General features: G+C 42.9%; 1 protein-coding gene across 1 annotated transcript in view; it reads right to left on the bottom strand.

Annotated features, from left to right (window-relative positions):
* NETO1 (neuropilin and tolloid like 1) overlaps positions 1–16586 on the bottom strand; it is a 285056-nt gene extending 268470 nt beyond the window's left edge. Inside the window, exons 1-3 of the mRNA XM_063924971.1 lie at positions 15309–16586; positions 13922–13975; positions 13675–13812 (exon numbers count right to left, since the gene is read on the bottom strand). Coding sequence (XP_063781041.1) covers positions 13675–13812; positions 13922–13975; positions 15309–15336 — 220 coding nt within the window. The 5' untranslated portion in view covers positions 15337–16586. The remainder of the gene's footprint in view (positions 1–13674; positions 13813–13921; positions 13976–15308) is intronic.
* Positions 16587–21419: the final 4833 nt, after the last annotated feature.

The following is a 21419-nucleotide window of genomic DNA, read 5'->3' as shown; positions in this document are numbered from 1 at the left end:
TAAAAAACACCAACCAACCAGTACAAAAAATCTAGATATATTTTATTTTTCTACTTTTAAACTTGTAGCTTGGTTCATGCTGTGCAGATCACAGGGCTTATAGATGTACGTGAACAGAGCACACTTGAGTAAAGTACACCAACCAACCAGTACAAAAACAATAGATTTTTTTTTTCTATTTTTAAACTCGTAGCTTGGTTTGAACTGTGCAGATCACAGGGCTTATAGATGAACATGTAAACAAAGCGCACTTGAAAAAGCACAGTCAATATAGCAGAGTACAGTGCAACATTCAGCAGCGTGCAGCATGCCCCAGCCTATATACACAGTCACTATAGTGCACAGCCACAATTAGTCTTGGGTCTCTGTATGGACACAGCTAGTCAAAACAGCAGAGTACAGCACTGTGTGCCCTTATACAGTCTCTATACTGCACAGCCACAATTAGTCTGGAGTCTCCGGAGGTACACAGCACAGCTTAAACAACAGAGTACAGCACAGTGTACCCCTCTATACAGTCACTAATCTGCACAGCCGTAATTAATCTGGAGTCTCTGGATGGACATAGCACTGCCTAAACAGCAGAGTACAGTGAAGTGTGCTCATCTATACTGTCACTGTACTGCACAGCCACAATTAGTCTGGAGTCTCTGGATGGACATAGAGCAGATTAAACAGCAGAGTACAGTGCAGTGTGTCCCTATACAGATACTATACTGCACACACAGTGCACAGCCACAATTAGTCTCTGGATGGACACACAGTACAGCCTTAACTGCAGAGTACAATGCAGCATGCCCCTATATATACAGTCACTATTTAGTCTCTGGATGTACACAGCACAGCCTAAACAGCAGTGTATTGCACAGCATTCGTCAGCATGCATTGAGTGAAATGGCACCGAGTTCAGGCCACAGTACCTCATAGGAGTCCAAGTCCAGAGAGAATTCAATGCCAGTAAGATGTTGTTTGGCCTCTACGTGGAATCCGTGGCTCAGGTATTCCCACCAGACTCGGATTCCACATCAAGGTCAAAGTCCTCTTCCCAGCGTCGATGATCCTAATGTTCGTAGCAGCTCAGATTCTGTGGAATCCAAAATGCTCATCTCTACTTAAGACCATTGTTCTCTGGGAAGACTGTCTGCATCCAGATCCCTGTCATGTTTGACAGAGTCGGAACGGTATAGGGATCTTCCAACAGGCACAACAACTATGTGGTGCATTCTTACTAGAGATGAGCGGGTTCGGTTTCTCTGAATCCGAACCCGCACGAACTTCATGTTTTTTTTCACGGGTCCGAGCGACTCGGATCTTCCCGCCTTGCTCGGTTAACCCGAGCGCACCCGAACGTCATCATGACGCTGTCGGATTCTCGCGAGACTCGGATTCTATATAAGGAGCCGCGCGTCGCCGCCATTTTCACACGTGCATTGAGATTGATAGGGAGAGGACGTGGCTGGCGTCCTCTCCATTTAGATTAGGAGAGAGAGAGAGAGAGAGAGATTGACCTGAGGCTGATACTGTAGAAGAGAGTGCAGAGTTTAGTGACTGACCACAGTGACCACCAGCAGTGCAGTTGTTTTATTTAATATATCCGTTCTCTGCCTGAAAAAAACGGTACACACAGTGACTCAGTCACATACCATATCTGTGTGCACTGCTCAGCCCAGTGTGCTGCATGCCTGCATCATCTATGTATATATTATATATCTGACTGTGCTCAGCTCACACAGCTTATAATTGTGGGGGAGACTGGGGAGCACTGCAGTGCCAGTTATAGGTTATAGCAGGAGCCAGGAGTACAAGACAGTCACATACCATATCTGTGTGCACTGCTCAGCCCAGTGTGCTGCATCATCTATGTATATATTATATATCTGACTGTGCTCAGCTCACACAGCTTATAATTGTGGGGGAGACTGGGGAGCACTGCAGTGCCAGTTATAGGTTATAGCAGGAGCCAGGAGTACATATTATATTAAAATTAAACAGTGCACACTTTTGCTGCAGGAGTGCCACTGCCAGTGTGACTGACCAGTGACCTGACCACACTGACCACCAGTATAGTTAGTAGTATACTATATTGTGATTGCCTGAAAAAGTTAAACACTCGTCGTGTGACTTCACTTGTGTGGTGTTTTTTTTTATTCTATAAAAAACTCATTCTGCTGACAGACAGTGTCCAGCAGGTCCGTCATTATATAATATATATACCTGTCCGGCTGCAGTAGTGATATATATATATTTTTTATATCATTATTTATCATCCAGTCGCAGCAGACACAGTACGGTAGTTCACGGCTGTAGCTACCTCTGTGTCGGCACTCGGCAGTCCATCCATAATTGTATACCACCTACCCGTGTTTTTTTTTTCTTTCTTCTTTATACATACATACTACTACATCTCTTTATCAACCAGTCTATATTAGCAGCAGACACAGTACAGTACGGTAGTTCACGGCTGTGGCTACCTCTGTGTCGGCACTCGGCAGTCCGTCCATAATTGTATACCACCTAACCGTGGTTTTTTTTTTCTTTCTTCTTTATACATACATACTACGACATCTCTTTATCAACCAGTCTATATTAGCAGCAGACACAGTACAGTACGGTAGTTCACGGCTGTGGCTACCTCTGTGTCGGCACTCGGCAGTCCGTCCATAATTGTATACCACCTAACCGTGGTTTTTTTTTCTTTCTTCTTCATACATACATACTACGACATCTCTTTATCAACCAGTCTATATTAGCAGCAGACACAGTACAGTACGGTAGTTCACGGCTGTGGCTACCTCTGTGTCGGCACTCGGCAGTCCGTCCATAATTGTATACCACCTAACCGTGGTTTTTTTTTCTTTCTTCTTTATACATACATACTACGACATCTCTTTATCAACCAGTCTATATTAGCAGCAGACACAGTACAGTACGGTAGTTCACGGCTGTGGCTACCTCTGTGTCGGCACTCGGCAGTCCGTCCATAATTGTATACCACCTAACCGTGGTTTTTTTTTTCTTTCTTCTTCATACATACATACTACGACATCTCTTTATCAACCAGTCTATATTAGCAGCAGACACAGTACAGTACGGTAGTTCACGGCTGTGGCTACCTCTGTGTCGGCACTCGGCAGTCCGTCCATAATTGTATACCACCTAACCGTGGTTTTTTTTTCTTTCTTCTTCATACATACATACTACTACATCTCTTTATCAACCAGTCTATATTAGCAGCAGACACAGTACAGTACGGTAGTTCACGGCTGTGGCTACCTCTGTGTCGGCACTCGGCAGTCCGTCCATAATTGTATACCACCTACCCGTGGCTTTTTTTTCTTTCTTCTTCATACATACATACTACTACATCTCTTTATCAACCAGTCTATATTAGCAGCAGACACAGTACAGTACGGTAGTTCACGGCTGTGGCTACCTCTGTGTCGGCACTCGGCAGTCCGTCCATAATTGTATACCACCTACCCGTGGCTTTTTTTTCTTTCTTCTTCATACATACATACTACGACATCTCTTTATCAACCAGTCTATATTAGCAGCAGACACAGTACAGTACGGTAGTTCACGGCTGTGGCTACCTCTGTGTCGGCACTCGGCAGTCCGTCCATAATTGTATACCACCTAACCGTGTTTTTTTTTTCTTTCTTCTTCATACATACATACTACGACATCTCTTTATCAACCAGTCTATATTAGCAGCAGACACAGTACGGTAGTTCACGGCTGTAGCTACCTCTGTGTCGGAACTCGGCAGTCCGTCCATAATTGTATACTAGTATCCATCCATCTCCATTGTTTACCTGAGGTGCCTTTTAGTTGTGCCTATTAAAATATGGAGAACAAAAATGTTGAGGTTCCAAAATTAGGGAAAGATCAAGATCCACTTCCACCTCGTGCTGAAGCTGCTGCCACTAGTCATGGCCGAGACGATGAAATGCCAGCAACGTCGTCTGCCAAGGCCGATGCCCAATGTCATAGTACAGAGCATGTCAAATCCAAAACACCAAATATCAGTAAAAAAAGGACTCCAAAACCTAAAATAAAATTGTCGGAGGAGAAGCGTAAACTTGCCAATATGCCATTTACCACACGGAGTGGCAAGGAACGGCTGAGGCCCTGGCCTATGTTCATGGCTAGTGGTTCAGCTTCACATGAGGATGGAGGCACTCAGCCTCTCGCTAGAAAAATGAAAAGACTCAAGCTGGCAAAAGCAGTAGCACCGCAAAGAACTGTGCGTTCTTCGAAATCCCAAATCCACAAGGAGAGTCCAATTGTGTCGGTTGCGATGCCTGACCTTCCCAACACTGGACGTGAAGAGCATGCGCCTTCCACCATTTGCACGCCCCCTGCAAGTGCTGGAAGGAGCACCCGCAGTCCAGTTCCTGATAGTCAGATTGAAGATGTCAGTGTTGAAGTACACCAGGATGAGGAGGATATGGGTGTTGCTGGCGCTGGGGAGGAAATTGACCAGGAGGATTCTGATGGTGAGGTGGTTTGTTTAAGTCAGGCACCCGGGGAGACACCTGTTGTCCGTGGGAGGAATATGGCCGTTGACATGCCTGGTGAAAATACCAAAAAAATCAGCTCTTCGGTGTGGAACTATTTCAACAGAAATGCGGACAACAGGTGTCAAGCCGTGTGTTCCCTTTGTCAAGCTGTAATAAGTAGGGGTAAGGACGTTAACCACCTCGGAACATCCTCCCTTATACGTCACCTGCAGCGCATTCATAATAAGTCAGTGACAAGTTCAAAAACTTTGGGTGACAGCGGAAGCAGTCCACTGACCAGTAAATCCCTTCCTCTTGTAACCAAGCTCACGCAAACCACCCCACCAACTCCCTCAGTGTCAATTTCCTCCTTCCCCAGGAATGCCAATAGTCCTGCAGGCAATGTCACTGGCAATTCTGACGAGTCCTCTCCTGCCTGGGATTCCTCCGATGCATCCTTGCGTGTAACGCCTACTGCTGCTGGCGCTGCTGTTGTTGCTGCTGGGAGTCGATGGTCATCCCAGAGGGGAAGTCGTAAGCCCACTTGTACTACTTCCAGTAAGCAATTGACTGTTCAACAGTCCTTTGCGAGGAAGATGAAATATCACAGCAGTCATCCTGCTGCAAAGCGGATAACTGAGGCCTTGACAACTATGTTGGTGTTAGACGTGCGTCCGGTATCCGCCGTTAGTTCACAGGGAACTAGACAATTTATTGAGGCAGTGTGCCCCCGTTACCAAATACCATCTAGGTTCCACTTCTCTAGGCAGGCGATACCGAGAATGTACACGGACCTCAGAAAAAGACTCACCAGTGTCCTAAAAAATGCAGTTGTACCCAATGTCCACTTAACCACGGACATGTGGACAAGTGGAGCAGGGCAGGGTCAGGACTATATGACTGTGACAGCCCACTGGGTAGATGTATGGACTCCCGCCGCAAGAACAGCAGCGGCGGCACCAGTAGCAGCATCTCGCAAACGCCAACTCTTTCCTAGGCAGGCTACGCTTTGTATCACCGGTTTCCAGAATACGCACACAGCTGAAAACCTCTTACGGCAACTGAGGAAGATCATCGCGGAATGGCTTACCCCAATTGGACTCTCCTGTGGATTTGTGGCATCGGACAACGCCAGCAATATTGTGTGTGCATTAAATATGGGCAAATTCCAGCACGTCCCATGTTTTGCACATACCTTGAATTTGGTGGTGCAGAATTATTTAAAAAACGACAGGGGCGTGCAAGAGATGCTGTCGGTGGCCAGAAAAATTGCGGGACACTTTCGGCGTACAGGCACCACGTACAAAAGACTGGAGCACCACCAAAAACTACTGAACCTGCCCTGCCATCATCTGAAGCAAGAAGTGGTAACGAGGTGGAATTCAACCCTCTATATGCTTCAGAGGTTGGAGGAGCAGCAAAAGGCCATTCAAGCCTATACAATTGAGCACGATATAGGAGGTGGAATGCACCTGTCTCAAGCGCAGTGGAGAATGATTTCAACGTTGTGCAAGGTTCTGATGCCCTTTGAACTTGCCACACGTGAAGTCAGTTCAGACACTGCCAGCCTGAGTCAGGTCATTCCCCTCATCAGGCTTTTGCAGAAGAAGCTGGAGACATTGAAGGAGGAGCTAACACGGAGCGATTCCGCTAGGCATGTGGGACTTGTGGATGGAGCCCTTAATTCGCTTAACAAGGATTCACGGGTGGTCAATCTGTTGAAATCAGAGCACTACATTTTGGCCACCGTGCTCGATCCTAGATTTAAAGCCTACCTTGGATCTCTCTTTCCGGCAGACACAAGTCTGCTGGGGTTGAAAGACCTGCTGGTGAGAAAATTGTCAAGTCAAGCGGAACGCGACCTGTCAACATCTCCTCCTTCACATTCTCCCGCAACTGGGGGTGCGAGGAAAAGGCTCAGAATTCCGAGCCCACCCGCTGGCGGTGATGCAGGGCAGTCTGGAGCGACTGCTGATGCTGACATCTGGTCCGGACTGAAGGACCTGACAACGATTACGGACATGTCGTCTACTGTCACTGCATATGATTCTCTCACCATTGAAAGAATGGTGGAGGATTATATGAGTGACCGCATCCAAGTAGGCACGTCACACAGTCCATACTTATACTGGCAGGAAAAAGAGGCAATTTGGAGGCCATTGCACAAACTGGCTTTATTCTACCTAAGTTGCCCTCCCACAAGTGTGTACTCCGAAAGAGTGTTTAGTGCCGCCGCTCACCTTGTCAGCAATCGGCGTACGAGGTTACATCCAGAAAATGTGGAGAAGATGATGTTCATTAAAATGAATTATAATCAATTCCTCCGCGGAGACATTGACCAGCAGCAATTGCCTCCACAAAGTACACAGGGAGCTGAGATGGTGGATTCCAGTGGGGACGAATTGATAATCTGTGAGGAGGGGGATGTACACGGTGATATATCGGAGGGTGATGATGAGGTGGACATCTTGCCTCTGTAGAGCCAGTTTGTGCAAGGAGAGATTAATTGCTTCTTTTTTGGGGGGGGTCCAAACCAACCCGTCATATCAGTCACAGTCGTGTGGCAGACCCTGTCACTGAAATGATGGGTTGGTTAAAGTGTGCATGTCCTGTTTATACAACATAAGGGTGGGTGGGAGGGCCCAAGGACAATTCCATCTTGCACCTCTTTTTTCTTTTATTTTTCTTTGCGTCATGTGCTGTTTGGGGAGGGTTTTTTGGAAGGGACATCCTGCGTGACACTGCAGTGCCACTCCTAAATGGGCCCGGTGTTTGTGTCGGCCACTAGGGTCGCTAATCTTACTCACACAGTCAGCTACCTCATTGCGCCTCTTTTTTCTTTGCATCATGTGCTGATTGGGGAGGGTTTTTTGGAAGGGACATCCTGCGTGACACTGCAGTGCCACTCCTAAATGGGCCCGGTGTTTTTGTCGGCCACTAGGGTCGCTAATCTTACTCACACAGTCAGCTACCTCATTGCGCCTCTTTTTTTCTTTGCGTCATGTGCTGATTGGGGAGGGTTTTTTGGAAGGGACATCCTGCGTGACACTGCAGTGCCACTCTTAAATGGGCCCGGTGTTTGTGTCGGCCACTAGGGTCGCTAATCTTACTCACACAGTCAGCTACCTCATTGCGCCTCTTTTTTTCTTTGCGTCATGTGCTGATTGGGGAGGGTTTTTTGGAAGGGACATCCTGCGTGACACTGCAGTGCCACTCCTAAATGGGCCCGGTGTTTGTGTCGGCCACTAGGGTCGCTAATCTTACTCACACAGTCAGCTACCTCATTGCGCCTCTTTTTTTCTTTGCGTCATGTGCTGATTGGGGAGGGTTTTTTGGAAGGGACATCCTGCGTGACACTGCAGTGCCACTCCTAAATGGGCCCGGTGTTTGTGTCGGCCACTAGGGTCGCTAATCTTACTCACACAGTCAGCTACCTCATTGCGCCTCTTTTTTTCTTTGCGTCATGTGCTGATTGGGGAGGGTTTTTTGGAAGGGACATGCTGCGTGACACTGCAGTGCCACTCCTAAATGGGCCCGGTGTTTGTGTCGGCCACTAGGGTCGCTTATCTTACTCACACAGTCAGCTACCTCATTGCGCCTCTTTTTTTCTTTGCGTCATGTGCTGATTGGGGAGGGTTTTTTGGAAGGGACATCCTGCGTGACACTGCAGTGCCACTCCTAGATGGGCCAGGTGTTTGTGTCGGCCACTAGTGTCGCTTAGCTTAGTCATCCAGCGACCTTGGTGCAAATTTTAGGACTAAAAATAATATTGTGAGGTGTAAGGTATTCAGAATAGACTGAAAATGAGTGGAAATTATGGTTTTTGAGGTTAATAATAATATGGGATCAAAATGACCCCCAAATTCTATGATTTAAGCTGTTTTTTAGTGTTTTTTTAAAAAAACACCCGAATCCAAAACACACCCGAATCCGACAAAAAAAATTCGGTGAGGTTTTGCCAAAACGCGGTCGAACCCAAAACACGGCCGCGGAACCGAACCCAAAACCAAAACACAAAACCCGAAAAATTTCAGGCGCTCATCTCTAATTCTTACTTTTGTATGTGCGCAACAGGTGCCACTGAACAAGCACCTAATGAAGTGAGTGTAGGACAGTCCCATGCCCTTGCCTAATAATAAGCCTATTCCGAAAAAAGGCACATCTCTAACCCCTTTCTTTATAACCAGGTCTGGAAGAATTTCCAGGTCTAATTGAAATTTCCAGGACTATAGGCTTGATTCAGATAATGAAGTATATCTGATCTGATATTTACATAAATCTCTGATGATTAATGATCAGTGCAAGTGCAGAAGCCGTACTGTGCATGTGCAGATCAAGTCCTGTGACGTTGCTTGCAGTTCCCAAAAGCTGCAGCATGATTGAAATGCTACTGGCATTTGGGGTTGCGTGACAGGCAGCATTGCAGAAAATGAGGGCATGCCAGCACCATTTATTTGGCTTGTCAAAGAAAGAGACTGCCTCTTTGGATGCAGCTTCACTGGTCAAGGCAGTATGATTTTTCCAGGCATCCTGAGTAACATTAAGGATACTCAGATGTCCAATGTTCATGCAGTTGATCCAATGCTGCATCTTCAGGTGCAACAGCAGATCAGAGAAGCTGGAAGTAGGGACATTTTACTTAAGACACCTACTGCAGCTTTTGGATAACTTTACATAGCCTCTGTGTACAAAAACGCAGTGGCTGTGCCATTAGCATCGACCTCTGAATCTGCCCCTATTTTACTTAATCTTCCATTTTTATTAGCATATGTTTGTTCTTTGTTGCATACTATCCTCACATCCAACATCTGTGACACTGTCTTACAAATGGGAAGCATTCGATATCCCGGCTGTTGGCATCACGACATTTAGCATACTGGCGACTGGATCCCGACTGCTAGGATACCAATAATTATTCTCCCTCTTGGGGTGTCCACGACATCCCTGGAGGGAGAATAAATAGTTTGTTGCATGTAGTGCGCCACCGTGCCTGCAAGAAGCTCTTTTGCACTTGCCCCACTGCAGGCATTCCGGCGGTCGGGATCCCAGCGCCAGTATGTTGGGCACCGGGATCCCGACAGCCGGGATATTGTAGTGGACCCCTTACAAATACACACCTACTTATTGTTCTTTATGTAGAAAGAGAGGGTGTAGATTTACAGTATGCTGTATGTGGATGAGCGAAAGATAAATCTTTGCCATCCACTTTATCCTACAGGAAATGTTTTTTTTTTTATTCAGGAAGTGCATCTGCAGCCATTGTAGAGCATGATTGCAATGAGTAAAGACATACTTCTGCAGCTTTCCAGAGTCTTATGGTGATTTGCCCACAGACCACTTTACTTCACAATAATTACTCCATATGGAGGTACAAAGATAAACCGAAAGATCTTTGCCATGATTTTAAACAATCCATTGTTGTGATACCAATTATTTCTACAACTATTTAAAAGAGAGAGATCACATTCAACAAATAAGTACAAAGGTATCCAAAACCAATGCAATAGTAGATAACGTGACATACACCAATGAGAACCCTACTGTACTAGAGACAGAGGTAGCTGAGCTAAATAAGATACACAGAACAGGAGCAAACATAAAAATATAAAGCTAAAGAATGTTCCTGAAACTCTAGGCCAAGATAACCTTCAAAATTTGTGCTTAACTTTCATTCTTAGCTTAAGTTATGTGGTGGTGGACAGTGTTACATTTCTCTTTGTCCACATATTTTATGAATGTTAGCCATCATCACTAGTTTTGCCTATAATATTGACCAAAAATGACGTTACTTGACAGTGGACCACCAACCTGTGGCACCCTTGCAAGTGCCCTGCGACACTAACAGGGTATCACGGCACTCAGTTTAGGAACCACTGGTTTACACTTATGTTGCAATGTAATGAATCTAGAAAGTGCCAAAATAGGCTCAGAACAACATAAATAATCCTTAATGGAAGGAAACTATTCTAGTGGTGGGGTGAAAAATGTGCAGTTTATTCTTTCCATATATTTACTTGGAGATATTATAATCATATGCCTCAAATGTACTTGAAAAAGCTGCTGCTTGAGGGTTTAACAGGAATCATCTTTACAGTGAAGGTGCTTTTATTCCTGTTTGTGGGTCAACAACCACTGGTATGGACTAATTACACACCAAAAGGCCTAAGTCAGACCTGATCGCTGTTGTGTGAAATTGCACAACGGCCGATAATCGAATGACTGCGCATGCATATGGATCATAATGCGCAGGTGCAAGGCCACACTGTGAAAAAATCCTGCGTCTTTTTTTATTGCTAGGCAAACGCAGGCTGTTTGACAGGAAGCGGGTATTTGGGAGAGGGAACGGGCCATTTATGGAAATTCCTGGAAATACGCAGGTGTTCCCAAGCATTTTCAGGGGGGGGGGGGGGGGGGTGACGTCAGTTCCGGCCTGATCAGCCAGTTTATTTCGCACTGTAGGAGTAATTCCTGGGCTACGCACAGACTGCACAGACTGGAAAAATCATTAGATGGTCAGTGAGTTGCACACAGATTTGCAGCGGACCGGCTTTTGAAAAGCTTTTCACACTGCGTACGCAGACTTGCATGGGGCAGTATTTCACTCTGTCTGGTTGGCGACTCTCTAATTGCTAACCTCTACAAGGTGTGATCAGGTCTGAATTAGGCCCAATGTCCATGATAAATGCAAATGAGGCATTGAGTATTATTGACCCAAAACTCCATCCTATCCCATCTATAACAAACAAAAAGAGGCATTTTTTGGTGAATATCTAGCTGAGTCAATAAAATTGTCATTCCTATTAAAAACACTAAAGAATATGTGATATATTAAATGTTATATACTCTTCATATACTATTTACGATTATTGGTGCCAATAATGACAGCCTTCTTAATACAATAACAATATGATTTGCTTGAATATGTTACAATTAAACCAGAAAAAAACTGTGAAAACACAGTGGAACAAATTACTACATTAGAAAACAAGCTGCTTTGGTAGTGAAGACAGAAATGCATCTGTTCTGTCACATCTAATCCCTAATTACTATTTGCACTATTTACATTAATTTATTATACAATCTCTGTGTATACATCCTGGTGCTGAATATTCATATTATAAAAAATATTACACATTACACGAGCACAGTGACAATTTCCCCACACACATTATATACCATGCTTATGTGTCACCTGAGTTCATGCATACACATGGTTGCACAGCATGCAGAGAAATTCATTTGGAACCCTCTTCACAATCCAGCGTTCCTTCACATGGGAAGGTGTGGGGATCTGGAAACCAATGCAATCTGAAGATGGCATACACATGTTGCCATGATTATCTTTGCTGCAATGCAGATTCATAAAGGAATTCATGGAGTGATCTCCGGCTGCAAATAGTTGCAGCCTGACATGCCATGCAGTATGTCGCATCGCAGAAAGATGATCATGGCTACATATGTAGGTTCCCACAGACAAACTCTAAAAACTTTCAATTTTCAGAGTTTGTTAAATATAAGGGGGCCCTAACAGGATCCTAATAATGAATGGGCCCATTACTGAAAACATGCAGATAATAGTGTTACAAGTAACAGTAAGACAGCAAAGTCATGTGCACTTCTAGTTGATTTTTTTTTTGTTAATTGATGTATTGTGCCGCACAATACATACATCAATTCTTTGTGCCTGTATAAGATAAAACAAGTGGCCTTCTAAAAGAGATATTAGTGACAGCAACAGCTATTGCTCGGAAGGGTCTTTATGGTATATTGTAGAACTTTGATCAGAGGTACTGTAGAGCATGAGTAAAATAGACAAAGAAGACAGTAATGAGGGTAGAAGACAACAAATAGGGAATAAGTGACAGACGAAGAGCCTTGGATGAACTATCCAAAATGAAGTAAGTGCAATTTATTTGGTGTTTGTGTATGAGTGTTTAATGGGTGTAATTAGTGGTCAGGGATTTAAATGGGGCCCAAGTCATATGTTGCGCTACAGTAAGTCTTTGCCTAGGCCATGACATCCAACATCTTGCTGTGATTACTTTCTCGTTTCTAAGCTGGATCCCCTAAAACATATGTTATAAGAGAGAGTCCAGAGTATCTAGGTTATCTGTAAATATGGGCCTACAAAGAATAATTAAGAGGCTTGCCACATTTATATACTGTAACTATCTCAGTTTCAGGTTCCATCTCTTTAGCTGAGAGAAAGGTCTGTCTTGATGGAATCTGTACTATGGACATAATAATATCTGGCTCAATATCATCAGTGTGTTTTAATAGACCTGTCCCTGTTTTATCCCCAAGAGTTGATATACCTTATAGTAGGCCACAGAAATAGTACGGTCCCCTAAACATTGGGGAAAATGTAATTGAATGTTAATATAAACTCACAATTCTATTAATTCTGATGAAATATGTGTGAAATATATCCAAAAAATACCTCAAGTTTAATTGCATGCCCAGCAGTAACCTTATTCAGCAACATTTGTATTGCTCTTTGTGCCTACTCAATCTATAGCATTGTTTTTAAATATATGCTGCGTGGGTAGAGTAAAATTCTACAGGTTGCTAAAATTATATATAGAAATGATTCAGAGATAACTTTTTTCATTTAAAATCTGCCTTTTTGGCTAATATTGATCAATGAAATAATGCGTTTTCACCATATAAAAAACATAGGGCCGGATTCACAGATGTGCGTTATTGTGGCCTTGTACCATTGGCTGTGCGATAACATGCTGATGTCACAGGAGGTGTCTTGTATAAACAGATACCTCCTGCTGGCTTTTCTGATCCACTGTTGTATCCACCGACGCAGCATCGGATCATCTGCGTGAACATCATTCCCTATCTGAGTAACCATCAGGTGTGATGGCCGGTGTTTTCTGTCATCTGGGGCCAGTGAAGCTGCATCATCAGAGGCAGGCCACGTCACCACCATTTTCAGAAATGTTGGCCAATGCGGCTCCTTTAACACCCCCAAATGGGTGCAAAATGTCAATCATGGTGCAGCATGGGAGGTACTGTGACTATCATCGCGGACAGAGATCTATATACATCTCTGAATCTGACCCATAAATTCAAGCAAATCATAATTAGAATATTTTATAAGATATAATAGTCTCATAAAATATGTTGGCAAATAAATTGAACAGTGTTAAACTGCAGTTACCTTCTATTATGTAAATACACTCCCTGTCAGGAGGGTACTTGTTGGGGTAATTGGGGGAGGTAAATATTCCTCCATCTGAATTTTTTGTCCAAGATCCACACTGCATTGATTTCTGTCCTTCTGAAGTGGTTGGTTTGTCTGAAGAAAGAGGAAGACCATTAAGACTAATATTGATATTTAAAGCTATTAATAGCATTTTATTAAACAAACTAACTTTGTAGAGGAAACCGTTGTGGGAAGTACTTACCGCCTACTTTTTTTGTTGCCGAAAACACATGCAGAATAATTAGACTTGTTACAACTGCAATAAAAAAAGGTATTTGTCATTTAAAATTGTAAAGTGCAACGGAATTTGCTGCGCTATATAAGAAACTGTTACTAAATAAATAAATTTAAACGCATTTCTTACAGGCATCCTTCTGAGCCTCACACCAAGATCTTTCCAGCATTGCAGATTATTTACATAGACAGATTATTTTCCATTAGATGCAGAATTCATTTAATTTAATATAGTCAACATACACATAGGATTATCTTGAACTTCTCTGTATCACACAAGCCACGTTTGAGGATGTAGAGTGTGTCTGATATGTCAGACAATGCGTTATGTCTCACTGACTCTGTCACAAGATAAGGTGATGTGTGCTCTGCTTAACTCCTGGCACACTGAGGTAGCTACAGCAGTCAACCACCAATTAAAATTTACAGTTCCAAAAGAAAACACATTTATTTATTTTTCCTACCCAATAGTATTAAAGTCAGAACAAACTAGACTTTGATGGTATCTTTTTCAAAATTGCAATAAAAGTATTAAGTGCATTAAAAAATGCAATGTGAGATAAGGTTAGAATAAATGTCCAATGCATTGTATAATTATGCTTTATTATAACCTATTTCGTTATGTTCTAGGCTTTAGTTAAATGCAAATATAAAAGGACTGTGGGAGCAATGATTATTACAGAGAACACACACAAACAGCCGTATCAAAAGACCAATATACTGTATTGACACACCAACGGAGCTGTCCTTGGTTCTTAATGAGTTATGGAAATGTACCTTCTTAATATACACACGTTAAAGTGTCTCTGAATTTTTAATGTAGTGAAACTGATTGTCCTAGCCATTTTAATGCAGTTCTATACAAACACAACAACAGTACTGTGAAGAAACACAGTACTAGGTGTCATTTTCCATCAAATCCAGACGATGCAAGTGTTCTATATGAAGTGCTGTGGATTACTTATACCTATAGTGTCATAAAGGGCTTTATCATACTAAAGCACTTTGCTTTGTACAGCATTTATTAATAACTGCAGAAGAGAAAATGACACTGTTATACCTCGATTCACCACAGCAACATCACCCCCCACTTCTCATAGTAAGCATATGGAAGGACTTCTGCTACAGCTCCAGAATGTCAATGTATGCTCAGCAAAATGTACAGTACAAGCTTTTATTATTTCATTCACCTTTGTGCACAGCCTTATGCCAAGATCAATATTCTATACAATCAGAATATCAGGCTTGGTAATGTGTTTGCCAGGCTGGTAGCTTTTAAACCGCATTAAGTATAGTATTATAAGACACAGACAGAAGTAATGTGCTGCAAGCTGCAGCTGGAGACATATACTCACTGTGAAACAAACTGCGCCCATGGACCATGTCTGTTCCTTACACAAGGGGCTTCGATCTCCACTAATTCCATTTAGATACGGGAGGACTTCCAGTGCGGGGGAATAGGATGGATTAGAAAAAATAAATACAAGCCAAGACAGCAGCAATTGACACTTTCTCTTTAAACGGCTCAAGTAATCACCATGATCACATATATAGAAATAAATGTATGTAAGCACTGCATTCACACACTAGATCACATCTCCAATCCAGATCCCCAGGGCTTGGCAACAGATCGCCATGGACTGACCATAACCACTGCTAGTATTGAAGATAAGGAGGAATAATAAGGACGATACAAAAGTAACTAATGCAGGGAATCTAATCATTAGTTTCATATAAGACCAAAGCCAGATCGAAACCTTCACCCGGTTTACATAGCAGCGTTTCCTGGGTCTTCCCATGCATTGAAAGGATTAATGGGTCCGTCATCTGCTCCCTCCGGTCGCTCCACCTTTGCAATCTTCTGAAGGGAAGCTTGACAAAAATAGGGATTTAATAATATTTCTACGATGAAATCCGCATTAAAACAGGAAAATCCTTTAGTGTGGAGCAAATCCAAATGCTCTGTTTGTTGCATAGTATCAAGCAGCAAACAATTGTGAATAACACAGGCACAGACCCCTTTCTGGAAGGAAATAAGACCACCAATCCAGAGATATCAATATACTGTATGGATGCAATCCCTTATCAGCAGAAGGCGATCAGTCCTCTACCCCAGGCACACAGCCTGTGCAATGGAAGCACTCATCCGGAGCTCCAGGGTTAGCTCTTCTCCAAACTCCCTTAATATTCACAGCACAATAAAACTTTAGTAGTTAATCCCATAGCCACATGTTATTCTTTTCCCTCGTAGCAATCCAGTGTACACAGAGATCGTGCCATGATGGTTTCAGAGAGATGCTCACAAAATAAAAAGTCACCATCCATTCTATTACTTCTTAAAAATAAGATGCGTTGTGGGAGAAAATATACCTAAAAGGGATAAAACATATGAGCTGAAGAAACTGTGGATCGCATTAGACATCCAAGACTGAGGTGTATTTCCCTTGGGTGATGGCTGCCTCTTGCAGGGGTCAGCTTCACTTTCCATTAGGAGCCCACCTTCTTAAATAACCCCCTTCTCCAAGTAAAGCAGCACGTACAGTAGACTACAATGCAGAGATAAGCACAGAGAGGCGCTGCAACCTCCCTTACAATATGCACCAGACTTTTCCTGTGAATCACCAATGCTGCAACCTAGAGCACTCAGCATCACAAGCCTGAGAGCCAACGCAAAGGCTTTGCATATCACTGAAAAAGGGAAGGGGGAAGTGTAGTGAGGTCTGTTTTTATTTGACTCACTATCTGCAGAAAGATTATCTGTTGAATTCAGTTTCTGTTGCCTTCTAAAATATATTTATTTTTTGCAGGCAAAAATACTGTATTATTATGGGGTTGGTTACTGAATAAAAAATACAATTCAGTATGTCTCTTGTTGTCATTGAACTATATATTTTGTATGCACTATACTGTAAAGCAAATCAATGACCACATTGCAATGCATCATTAAAATCAATAGCCCATTATATTTTGTTAGAGTCATGAAAAGGCTCTGCTATCTATGTTCTACCATCAACATTTTCAATCAACATTGTAAAATTCTGGACTGTATATATTTAAAAAATACTGACTATAATGTATAGCACTAGAACTGCAAAGGAAACAATGTAAAAGGAAACAATGTCATGTTTGTCCAAAGCTCAAGTGATTGTTACAATTACAGAAAGCTCCTAGAAACAGCAGTCAAACATAATTCTATTACTACAAACAACTCATTTATTAGACGGAATGAATAATGCATTTTTTATTGTTTTAATAGCGATAGTATCATCTAAACAACCAAAACACAGAATTGTTTTAATATTTTATACACAACAAATGATTGCTTTCTTTTACTGTTACTGTATACATATTTAAATGAAACTGAATATATTAATGTATTCATTGTACTGGTCTTTAAATTTGATAGTTATGGCTGATTGTCTCTCCATCCATATTTACCATTTTTAGTTGATTAGCACTCACTGTTGAGGGAATGGTGTAAAACAATAATGCAATAATAATAATAATAATAATAATAATAATAATAAGGTAACCCTATTGTTTGCTGTAGATTACTATAGCTATGTTAAAGAAGTCAGTAAGAAGATATAGAGATGGCTATTAGTGGGTTTATCATCTATGATCACCATCTTTTATCATGATCAATGGCTAACTTCTATGCCATGAAACAATCAATGGCAAACCATCAATGGTTCTGCACCCATTGGTGGCTGTCCCTGCTGTCAGAAAAGACAGGTGGTGGGCTTATAAAGGAAGGTGGTGGGGTTTAGTGGGTCACTAGGGGTGGGGCTAAGCTCTGATACTCTGTGCTGTGGAGGCAAAACTTTCTGCTATCACAGCCAATGATGATGAAGAACCATTCATTGCTAAGCCACTGGCCATCCTTAAGCTTATAGTAATATGCAAAACCAAGCAGCTTACAAGGTGGCACAGAACACTATTTGAAAGCAATGGGACTCATTTGTGTAACTGACATAACGTGCCCCTTTTACTAAAGAGCAATCATTTTAGTTGGTGGATGTTTCACGCTGCCAATTAGTTTAAATTTTTTATTATTTGGATTTTTACACAATGAACATAACCACACATTTTACATGGATACAATTAACTGAATAATATAAATAAACATCTTATATTCATCAGATCACTATTAAAAAAATGTTTCTTCTGTTCCAGATACACCATAGTCCAGCACTAATATGCCTTTAACCTACCAAATACCAATAAAAACAAAATAATAGGAACCGCAAAGTATTGCATAAAACAGGTCATGTATGGCTCTCCTGTAATTGTGCTACTACATGTTCTAATATGATGGACCTGCATGGTTGTTCAAAATAGCTGGGTACTCTCATGTTGCTGATGTCCTAAATAAAACAGCTTAGATAAACTGTGACTTTGTAGTTGTTATGGAACAACAAGTTCCAGCATGCTTAGACTTTAGTCATATAATAGCTTGACCACAGGGACCCTGAGCTCAACAGGAGCTCAACATCTGCCATTCTTCACCTGCTATTTATACTAGGCACCATTATTATATTTTGGATGCAGTAGCAAAATATGATTGCAAGTTTCTACTGAAATAGGATAATAATGCCTTACAAGAAGGTAGACATTCATGTTATAGAATCTGTAGAGAATGTTCCGTGCTGCTCTTTTTGAAAATTATTTATCATATATAATAAAAGGATAATGCTGAGTCTCACCTCAAGTGCTTTGTGTGCTGAAAGCGACTAGATCATGTCCGACGGAGCAATTCAAGAGTTGCTCCATTCGGGTGCAAACAGCCGCCGACGCTGACATTACTATTAAGTAGTTCCATTATTTTGATGGTCTGGTAACTAGTTGCTTATATTTTTACATCATAAACATGTCAATATATTTTAGATGAATACATTTTAACTGTTAAAAATACAGTATGTACTCTATTTACATTCATTATAATTGCCTTCCCTATTCAATAAATAAGTCTGGAGTCCAGTCCTGCACATTTAATATTGAAAAATGGAGAATACTCAAAATACTGTGAAAATGTATACATGGTATACTAACAGAGTATGAGAAATATGCAACTGTATATACTTAATATATAGTGTGCCAAAGCCCATAGTCATTTACAGTACCTATCACTATCACTATTAGCATGCTCTGATTTTTTCTGCACTTTGATAAAACAGATATTGCGTAGGATATTAATGCTAGTCTATAATTTGGTTTACATGTACAGTATTCAAAGCAAAAGGGATATTTGAATAGAAAGGAAGCACAAGCAGAGAAGGATCAGCAACATATGGTAAGGTACTGCTTAGCCTAAGCAGGCTTGGGATCTTCCAAGGATGGCTAAATTTCAATGCAGTGTCCGATGGTGACTCAGCTTGAGCCAGAAACTTTATGTTTATGTGCCATATTTGGTAGGTACCAGCTTGTGGCTGATCTGTATTAACGTGCCAATGACTTACAGTCTATTCTACAGTGCTGGGCATATTACAAGCAATGTTCTCTATTCATCTTACCCAGGTGATGGCAGCCCTCATGACCTTCTCCTACACCTGTATCTGCTTACTTAGCCAGAAGTCATAGTAACATGAAACACAGATGAAGCCCTGCTCATCTATCCCTTTAACTGAGCCAGTGCTGTCGGACTTTGGGGGTCATTCCGAGTTGATCGTAGCTGTGCTAAATTTAGCACAGCTATGATCATGAACTCAGACATGTGGGGGGTCGCCCCGCATGTCAGTGCCGCCCCCCCCCCCCCCCAGAAGTGCAAAGGCATCGCACAGCGGCGATGCCTCTGCACTTCAAGAGTAGCTCCTGGCCAGCTCAGCTTTAGCGTGCTGGCCGGGAGCTACTCATCGCTCCCCGGCCCGCAGCGGCTGCGTGTGACGTCACGCAGCCGCTGCGGGCCACTCCCCACATGGTCTGGCCATACCTGCATTATCCGGACCGCGCCCACGAAACGGCTGCCAAACGCCGCCATTTCGCCCCCTCCCGCCCATCGACCACCTCTGCCTGTCAATCAGGCAGAGGCGATCATAGCGCAGCAACGGGCGGCCATGCGCCGGCACACTGCACCACCGGTGCATGCGCAGTTCTGACCCAATCGCTATGCTGCGAAAAACTGCAGCGTGCGATCGGGTCAGAATGACCCCCTTAATCCCCTTCCGTAATGACTTAATCCCCTGCTGTGTTGTTCTCTGTATTGTATTGCAGCTGAGAACAATAGATGAAAGGCTCATGCTAATAAACCTTGATGCACCTAGGCGCAGCAGAGAAGGCTAGATGAGCGAGGCTCCATCTGTATGGGTAGCTTTCTATAGTCTCTCAATGATGCCTAATGTCCTCGGAGCTGTAGACTACAAACACATTTGGCTGATATCACCTGAGAATATGGATGACATCTGTATAAATAGGCACCATGCCTATTTTATGAATTTGTAGGTGATGTGGGATGCAAACAGGTCCAGCAACAGGGAGGAAAAGGGGACAACTATTCCGGGCTCGAAGTTTAGAGGTGCCCTGTGGATCAGCAATGGGCCATCTCTTCATATGGGTTTAATGGGCAGGATTCTAAGGGCATGTGGCATATCACTTTCCCCAACCCCCTTCCCTCCCTTGTGGGCTGTCCTGTTCAGTCACAGTGGTGCTGCTGCCTGCCAATCTTTCCCATGAAGTCTTGGCGCTGAATACCCAGCATCCATTTCCTTACTATCACCAGTGAGTAGTTACAATGTCTCCATAAAGTGGTACTCAGCCTCTGCAGCTCCCTGCTTCACCACTGCTGTCTCAGGATTCACAGCAGTGCTGTCTCCCGCTCTAACACTTCTCTCTGCCCCAGGCAGCACAGCTCTCCTCTCTGGCAGGCTACCTCAGGAGACCCATGCAGTGTGACCTGCAGTCACATGCCAATCCACTTCCCTCTGACCACACACGCAGCCAGGTCTCCCTGACAGCAGCCCTGTGAAGTACTGGTTGCATACTGAAATAATCATAGTGCACCTGCCCCCCCTTTTTATTAGAGATGTGCGGCGGGCACTTTTCGTGTTTTGTGTTTTGGTTTTGGTTCTGGTTCCATGCTCTTGTTTTGGATCTGGAGTGGTTTTGCCAAAACCACCCTTTCGCGTTTTGGTTCTGGTTCCATGCTCATGTTTTGGATCTGGAGTGGTTTTGCCAAAACCACCCTTTCGCGTTTTGGTTATGGTTATTGATCTGGATGATTTTTTAAAACAACATAAAAACTTTGGGGGTAATTTTGATCATACGGTATTAGTAACCTCAATAATATTCATTTCCACTCATTTCCAGTCTATTCTGAACACCTCACACCTCACAATATTGTTTTTAGGCCAAAAGGTTGCACCAAGGTGGCTGGATGACTAAGCTAAGTGACACAAGTGGGCGGCACAAACACCTGGCCCATCTAGGAGTGGCACTGCAATGGCAGACAGGATGCAAAGAAGAAAAAGAGG

Source organism: Pseudophryne corroboree, chromosome 5 (genome assembly GCF_028390025.1).
Source record: "Pseudophryne corroboree isolate aPseCor3 chromosome 5, aPseCor3.hap2, whole genome shotgun sequence".
In the NCBI taxonomy this organism is placed as follows: Eukaryota; Metazoa; Chordata; class Amphibia; order Anura; family Myobatrachidae; genus Pseudophryne; species Pseudophryne corroboree.
Note: the sequence above shows the minus strand (reverse complement) of the source record. Positions and strands in the feature narration are given on the sequence as shown.